Genomic DNA, 8550 nt, shown 5'->3' with positions numbered 1-8550 from the left:
TGCCCTTCAGTCCTGACCCTGAGGGGTTCAGGGTCATTCTTTGGTCAGTTTTACCTTCTAAGAATGTCACTGAAGAGGGACCAGGACCGAGGCGGGCCTGCCACAGCAGGGTCTGGAATGTGTAAACCATTTGCTCCTAAGTGTCCTTGGTTAGGGAAGATAAGACCTTGCGATTTATTATCTGGCTCTAAATTACTTGACCAGTTTGTTCAGCTATCTGTCTGTTTCTTCATTCCACTTGCCAAGGAATTTTCCTAGCTTCTTACTATCCTACCTTACTATAGGCAACGTCTTCAGATGTTAGGCAAGATCATTACAACACACTACTGGTTTTCAGTGGATGAATAATGCTCTTAACCCTAAATTGTGGAGGTGCTTCAAGATTCCTAGGCAGTAGAGCATGTTAGTTGGTAGTAAGAAAACCCTCAGATGCCTAGTTTGAAATTTGTGGGACAATACATAAGAATTTACTTGACTCTTAATTTGAGACCTAACTCCTCAGATTCCTCAGTTCATAGAAATTTAGGTATTTTGTTTGTTTGCTGATTGGTTTTTTGTTAATCCTCATGGGAGGATATTTTTTTCCATTGCTTTTCAGCAAGAAAGTGGAAGGAGAGAAGGGGAGAGAGGGGGAAGAAAAAGAGAGAGGGAGAGAGAGGGAGAGAGAGGGAGAAACATCGATGTGAGAGAGACACATCATTGGTTGCCTCCCATAAGAGCCCCAACCAGGGCGAAGAGAACCTGCAACCTAGGTACGTACCCTTGATTGGGAATTGAACCCAAGACCCTTCGGTCCTCTGGCCGATGCTCTAACCACTGAGAAAACCGGCCAGGACTATAGAAGTTTAGTTTAAAAGACATATTCAGAAAAGATGAATTCAGCTATCTGTTTTTTACAAACATGAATTCACCTTCTTGCCCAAGGTCACTGGCTCCCAATTCTATCCCTGATACACTCTGCTACCTCACTCTTCTATTTTATGTGAACACACAAAAATTGTGTGACTCAAAAATATTTGTTTTATGGAATTTCAATGTTTAATAAATTCTTTAAAGGGTGATTTAAAATATGTTGGGATTTGTCAAGAATGTTCTACCCATGCATATATTACAATTATTGAATGGAATGAGAATAATTAAGACAATTAAAATTTCACAATAATTTATTTTACTTATCTTGATTTGTGCACTATTTTAAGTCTACAAGATGTTCATAGTCTTTGAAGATCACTTACTTATGAAAAATTAATCCCTGTTACTCACTTTGTATTGAGAAAATGATTGAGATAACAGAGAGTTCCTACTTTTAAAAATTTTATTTTTATCAAAGTATTAAAAACCTTCAACCCCATTAATTGTAAAAGAACTAAGAAGATATTTTTAACTTCCTTTTGTGGCATACCACTGATTTAACATACTTTCAGTACATTTAAGTAAGAAATAAAGCAATCTTTTTGAATGATACAAGTAGAAGAGCAGTGACAATGGGTCAGTACAAATTTTTGATGTCATGATAGTGTTCCCTTTCTAACTGTAAATACAATAAAATACCGATGAGAAATCTAAACCTAGTCATGACCCTGATTATCTGAATTTCACTTAATGGATTGTCTGCTCCTATATATTTTGAAATAAATTTAATTGGAGACCCACCTTTATTAAATAAATAGAAGATTTGAGTTTCAACTATCACAATACAAGGCGAATTTAAGGGGCAGAAAAATATTCTCTTACGCTCTTCTGTCAAAATCAGTTATGCAAGGTTCTCATGATAATTTGGCCAGAACAAATATATGGTAGCCAATCATTTTGAAGAACAGTTGCCTACTACAATCCTTTTAATTCCTTGCTACTGAAAGTGTGGTCCATAATCCAGCAGCATCAAAGTATGTTAGGAATGCAGAAACCCAAGCCCTGCTCCAGATCTACTGAATCAAATGGATCTCTGAGTGATTCACATGTACGATGAGGTTTGAGAAACATTGCTTTCGATTTAATTTGGAGAAGGCATGGGAGAAGAGTGAGTAGAAATGATTGTATTTACATCAGTATTTTTTTACCTAATGTCACAATTATTGGTATACAATACAATTTTGTCAGATACTTTGTGAAGATTTTTACATTCATTGTCATATTTAAATCTCACACACACACAAAAAACTATGAAAACTATTATTGACATTTTAAAATGAGAAAATTGAGATTTATAGGAATTAAGTAAATAGGGCTAGTTCACACAGATAGTAACTGGTAGGAGGCAGTTTAACCCAAGAACTTGTGTACTTAATCATTATATTTTATTGCTTAGCATATGACTATATGCAGATTAAGGGAGAACATATAAATTATACAATGGCTGCAATAAAAAACATTCTGCCTTAGGTAAAAAAAACTTCTTATCATGCATGAGTCTCTACTAACGTAGGATTTCAAAATCCTCCATAACTGCCAATTTGTGGTTTTTTAAGACATTAAAATACACATATCAGAAAATCTGGTTAGATGGAAGTACTAGCTAATTCCTCATAAATCAAATAAAGTTAACTCATACTTAACACTCTACTCATAAAGATACAAAGATATTAAGATTGAATTCTAACTTACTAAGTGATCATCCTGATAAATCTCATACCCATCTGACACCACCCACAGTTATTAGAATATTATTGACTATATTCCCTATGCTGTACTTGACATCCCCATGACTATTGGGATTAATTGAGATGATCAGTCAATAAATTATATAATGTCTAATCACTGGGGTGTACACCTGAAACTAATATAATACTGTAAAAATTGTTTCAGAAGAATAAATTCTATAATTATTTAAGAGTGTCTGACAAACATGTACATAAGAAAATTTTTATTTGCATCTGTCTGGAAAGATCCATGTCTACACTTTCCTTATTCTGGAAAGGAAATTATAGACTCAGACAGATACAAATATGTACTTTAAATTTCTTTTCTTTCTTTGGTTAGTGCTATTTTTTGATACATTTGAAGATACAAGAGGATGTTCTATTTCACAGTGGTGGGGAGGGGGACCAAAAATACCTGGCTCAAAATAAAAGAAATACTACTGTGATTTCCTTATAATATATTCAAGTCCAAACTAATATTACTAAAATAGCTATCATTTACTGAATGCTTTCTTACATGTAAGAAACTGTCTTAGAAATTTTTTAAAAAATTCATCTTAACCATAAAATAGGGACTAGCTTTAGTCGGATGAGGAAACAAGAACTGTTAAATGTTGGGTCTTGAATTAGGTAAAGTGGCTCTAGTTCTTACAATCTTACAATTTTAGGAAACTTTTATTTCAGTGTATTTAACTATATTCAGGTTTCCTCTCTCTTCAATAGAGAATATACATACAATTTTCTCTTTGAATTACTTTAGAGATGTATATGATGATCTATTTATAGTGGCACTGACTTGATGGTCTTATAAATAAGATAAATGCCTGAGGTTCATGTGATCAATATATATTTTAAAAAAACACAACAAAAACCAGAAAGATAAAACTATACTGTAATTTGCTTCCTTGCACCATCTAGTGGATTTAAGTGACAACTGCGCAGTACCATAAATGATTACAAGTTAATTACACAAGTCAAATTTTGAAACGTACTGGAGAACTGTTCATAAAACTGTATTTCGTATCACGCCACAAATATGCACACAACTATTTTTTTTTTCTTTTTTCATAAGGAAATAATTGAACATGAGCGCTGAATTCATTAGCGACTGTTTAAACCCACCAGTAAATACCGAAAACAGCACCCCTGAAATCTTTGGACGATTAGAGAAACGTACACGTTTCAATCCGTCTTCATAAATCCAAAGCTCCCAGGGCAGCTGCGCAGCGGCGCCGCCGGCCCGCACGGAGCCAGTGCGCAGGCGCACTCAGGGCGGAAGCGGGGAGGCGGGGCTAAGTACGGAGCTTGGAGCGGAAGAGGCCCGGGCTGCTGGGTGAAGCGCGGACACTGTTTGGCGGTGAGTCTGGGGCCGGCCGGAGCTCAAAGCCTCAGACCGCGGGAGACGTCCAAAGAAACGAAGGACTTGGTGTTCCGGAGCGGCCGCCCCTGACTGCGGGTTCCCCGCCTGCCGCCGCGGACGCCCCCGCCCTCGCCGCCTGGAGAGCCGGCCCTGAGAGGCCTCTAGGCCTAGGCGCGGCCCGCGGAGCCCGACGTGTTGCTGCTGCCGGAGCTGCTGTGAGTAATACGAGCGCCCTCTCCACGGTCGTTTGCAGATTAAAATGGAGGAAATTTCGTTGGCTAACCTGGATACTAACAAGCTAGAGGCCATCGCTCAGGAGATATACGTAGACCTGATAGAGGATTCTTGTTTGGGCTTCTGCTTTGAGGTGCACCGGGCAGTCAAGTGTGGCTACTTCTACCTGGAGTTCGCGGACACTGGTAGTGTGAAGGATTTTGGCATTCAGCCAGTGGAAGATAAAGGAGCATGCCGCCTCCCGCTTTGCTCCCTTCCTGGAGAATCTGGGAATGGGCCCGATCCGCAGCTGCAACGCTCACCTCCGGAATTCCAGTAGCCGCAACGTGAGAGGGCCTGAGTGTGACCAGGACAGTAACCTAGACCGGTCCTGTGGTCTGGAGAAGTTAGGTAGCTGAGTAGAAAAAAAATAAAATCAGACAAAAGTCCCAATTCCCATTGAAGAGTCTAGCCTTTAAAAGCCCAAAGTGGAGAATTTTAAAATTCGGATTTTTTTTCTAAGTATATTATCTGGGATCAGCTTTGAAACCCTGGGCAGGAGGATCTGTGCATCTTGTGTGCCATGCAATGCAGGTTGATCTCTAAACACAGCAGGAAGTGCACAAGATCCCTGTACTGCCCCCAGTGCACAGGTGAGCAGCTGTGTGCCCAGCATACAAGATCCTTTGGTTCCTCATCCTGTCAGTCTGCCTGATGTGAAGGGCTTCCTGGATAACTGACACTTTGGACATAACTGATGGTCAGGCCTTTATCTTTGGGCCTCATTGGGACTGCTGCTCTGGTCTCGGCCTCTGATTTGGGCTTCTCCAGGACAAAATGAAAGTCAGGTATGAAATCTGGATATCAAGAATTACAGTTTGGGGAAACTCAGAAAAAGGATTTCCAGCTGATTGTGATAGGGGAAGGTCTGTGGTGTTGGCTCCAACAAGAAGAAAAGGTCAGAGCCACCAGCTTCCCAAAGGTCCAGCATTTACAGTGACTTCAACGGACTTGGGGACAAGGACTAGCCTTTTGCTGAACAGAGCCCTCTTTCTGGCGCCCCACCTGGTGGCATAGGCTTAGCAAATGGACAACTTGGTTATCCAGGCAGGTTGAGGATTTGGTTATGGTCCCTTGGGGAGGTAGCAGGGGCTTCTGCAACTATGCACGATCTCTCAAACTGCAAGATTCCTATCTGGATATATTCTTCTGTGGACAACAGTTTGGTGGGGTAGTCATTTTCCTACTCTTGAGTTCTAGTTACCTAGCCAGTCCATGGGCCTGACTTGGTCATTATGCCAGGTCACTACCTGCCTTCTATCCTAGGGGCAGGCCTGAACTATAGAGGAGCATCATGACTGTGCAAGAGGCTATGGTTTGAAAGCTGAGCCCAGAGTGGACCTCTTCCAGCAGCCCTCAATAATGTGAATGGGTTAGTGATAGGAGCCAAGGAGCAGGACTGGGTTTTCTCCCATCTGCCTGTGCAGTGTCCTATTGAATGCCCCTGTTCCTTGGGTTGTGCAGTTACAGAGCTCTGCTGTCTTACCTCTAGGCTGACATCACCTTCTCTGCCCCTCGCCAAGGGTAGCCCTTTCACTTGGTCCTCTTTGGATCTTGATTACAGGAGCTGTTGTTTGTTGTTGAAAGGGAAGGGCCCCCGAAATTCCCTGGCTTCAGGGAATGGGATAGGAGAGGATGGAAAATGTGAGCCACGTGTCAAAACTACCCTCACTTTATCCCGGTTGAGGGTTTATGAAGTGTAGAGGTGTGGGAGCCCCAAGGTGAGCAGGAACGGTGCTGCTTTATTTGAAATGGTTTCTTACCTCATTCTGTGCCCCACTAAGGGGCCCAGCCTCATCCGTCTGGCTTGGCCTCACGTTCCTCCTTTTCCCTGCTCCACTGCCTATCTGGTGCAGCTCATGACTCCAGGTGCTGCCTGCCTGCCACCCTGCTTTCACAGTGACCAGCTTCAGTTCATCCCTTGATGCTCCTGCTTCTGAAGCCTGTCCAGTTTCCTTTTTCCTTGGCTTCTTTTAAGTTTTTAACCCCCCCTTGTTTTTGTGGGAGACTCAGAAGAAATTATGGCTCCCGCTGTTGAGATTAGGATGGGAAGAAAACCCAAAGTGGACAAACTGAAATGTATACCTTATCTCTAATTGTTTGTAAATGAAAGGCAATGTGATTCCCAAGTCTTTCTCTTATAGAACTGCCTTGCTAATATGCCTTCCTGCTGTGTCTTACTTCATGAGGAGTTATATCTCCCCACTTCCACTTGAATATTGCTTCCTAAGACCTAAGCAGAAGAACAGTAAAAGCTAGAGACAAACACATGGATGGAGTGGGTCCTGATCCATTTTCTCTAACCCTGGCTGTGCATGTATCCTTCCTTATTCCAGAAGGAATAGTCTGGACTGTGTCACTGATTTGGGTTACATGCTCTAGAAGATTCAGGAAACCATTAGTAATAGGGCCTCAAGACTAGATTATTGCATCTCTTCCCCTAGAGTTGTCGTGGTAGGGGCCTAGTTACAGATTGGTCTTCAATTCAATAATTGTGACTACTTTTTAAAAAGTCACACCTTGGCAAGAACTAATATAATTTTGGGTAATCTGCCGTTGACTTTTTATAGACATCTTTCTAAAGGAATATAAAGGTAAAGGAAGGTCTAACTGAGACTCTGGCCTACTTCCAGATAATGTCTGGGAAACAGGCTGAAGGTAAGGCCATGATTCACCCTTCCTTCATGGAGGAAGCTCAGATTGTGACATTATCATTTTTTTTCTGGCCTTTTCTCCTGGTTAGAGGAGGAAGTGGGAAGTTCATATTATCTCTCTCTTGGTTTTTGGTTTTTGCCCCACACTGTTAGGGCAGTAGCCCCCTGCCCTGAATGGGTATGAGGTGAGCTGGAACAAACTCTTTGTTTTGGTGGAGATAATGCTCCCTACCATATAGTTGACAGTGGTTAGGAAATCTCCCTTTCCCTACCTATCTTCCCTTTAACAGCAAAATTCCTGTCCTTTCCTCCTCAAATGTATTGATCACTCTGTAATTCTATTATGTATCTGTGTGTGTGTGTGTGTGTGTGTGTGTGTGTGTGTGTAGGGGGAAAGGGGTTCTTTACAAATTTTCTGTGGTTTGTGGCTTTTTCTTCCGAACATTAGTTTCTATCACCGCATGCCCAGGGGCCATTGCCTGGCATTATAGCATGCTGGGATCATTGGGGAAGTGTAGTGAAACTCACCCCTGTCCTTTGTTTTGGAGATTCTTATTTTTGCATAAGTAGTCTATCCTATACAGATTGCTGTGTATTCCCCTTGCCCCTATGGCTGCTGGTGTAAATAAATTGCATCTCCCCATTGGTAAACAGTAATAATAAAATTTTAAAAAATTATTTTACTTGGCCTCTGTATTTTAATCCTTTAAAACTACATGTTTTTCAGGTATTGATAGTAAAATAAATGTTGTATTGCTATTGCTTTCCTGATTGGGAGTTTTATCAGAATAGAGGGACTCTACCCAACTTTGTTTCTCCATCTAGTTCTGCAAATTTATCTTTCTTCAACATCCAGTGAAACAAACAAACTATAGAATCTGCCCTTTTTCATATGAGGTAAGAACGTGGTAAAATATAATCCAAGCCTGTCACTAAAAGTCCAATGTGAAAGAAAGATGGTTCAATTTGAATGGAACTCAAGGTATCTTAATATATACATTTCACCACCACTTCAAGCTAATATCCTTGCTCTAAAAAGGCAAGTGATTCATAGGAAAAAGTGATGACTTGTCCTTTGTAAAGGTAATTTTTTTCCCCAATCCTTTATATTTTACCCCAGCTCTTTTGTTTTTCACTTTTAGAATAATTCTGGAAATTTTTATTTCTTCCATTTCCTAATCCAGAGTTGGAGTACTTCCCCAAAAGTTGTGCATATTTCTCGTTAGTACTGGTAAAAATCACTTGTTTGTTAAATGTAGTTCATTAAAGAAACAGTCCAAAATTGGATACAGTGTTTAGGTGAATAAAAATTATAGAAATTGTCTCAAGATACTGTAGGTTACCTGTATGTTTAGATTTAAACTAATATATATTTAGTACTAACCTAGTTAGTTTTCTGAAATGAGATAATTGCAAGACCTCAGTGCCGGTAGAACTGACGGTAGAACTTTTAAGATCATTCCTTTTCATGTTTTCTAACTAATGATCTTTAAAAAGAAGAAAGTTACATACTTTTTAATTTCCTATATTTAACTCCGTAGTACGGCATTTTAACAGCATGTAGCATGAGATCGGGAACCTAATAGATGATTACATAATGTTGACAAAAATAAAAACAGAAAAT

General features: G+C 40.3%; 1 protein-coding gene across 1 annotated transcript; it reads left to right on the top strand.

The window, feature by feature from the left end:
- Nucleotides 1-3932: 3932 nt before the first annotated feature.
- ATXN7L3B (ataxin 7 like 3B) lies at nt 3933-4648 on the top strand. Its single transcript, XM_081127372.1, has one exon. The coding sequence runs from the start codon at nt 4259-4261 to the stop codon at nt 4550-4552; it is 294 nt and encodes a 97-aa protein (XP_080983498.1). The 5' UTR covers nt 3933-4258; the 3' UTR covers nt 4553-4648.
- The last annotated feature ends 3902 nt before the right edge of the window (nt 4649-8550 follow it).

Source organism: Miniopterus schreibersii (genome assembly GCF_964146895.1).
Source record: "Miniopterus schreibersii genome assembly, chromosome: 2".
In the NCBI taxonomy this organism is placed as follows: domain Eukaryota; kingdom Metazoa; phylum Chordata; class Mammalia; order Chiroptera; family Miniopteridae; genus Miniopterus; species Miniopterus schreibersii.
Note: the sequence above shows the minus strand (reverse complement) of the source record. Positions and strands in the feature narration are given on the sequence as shown.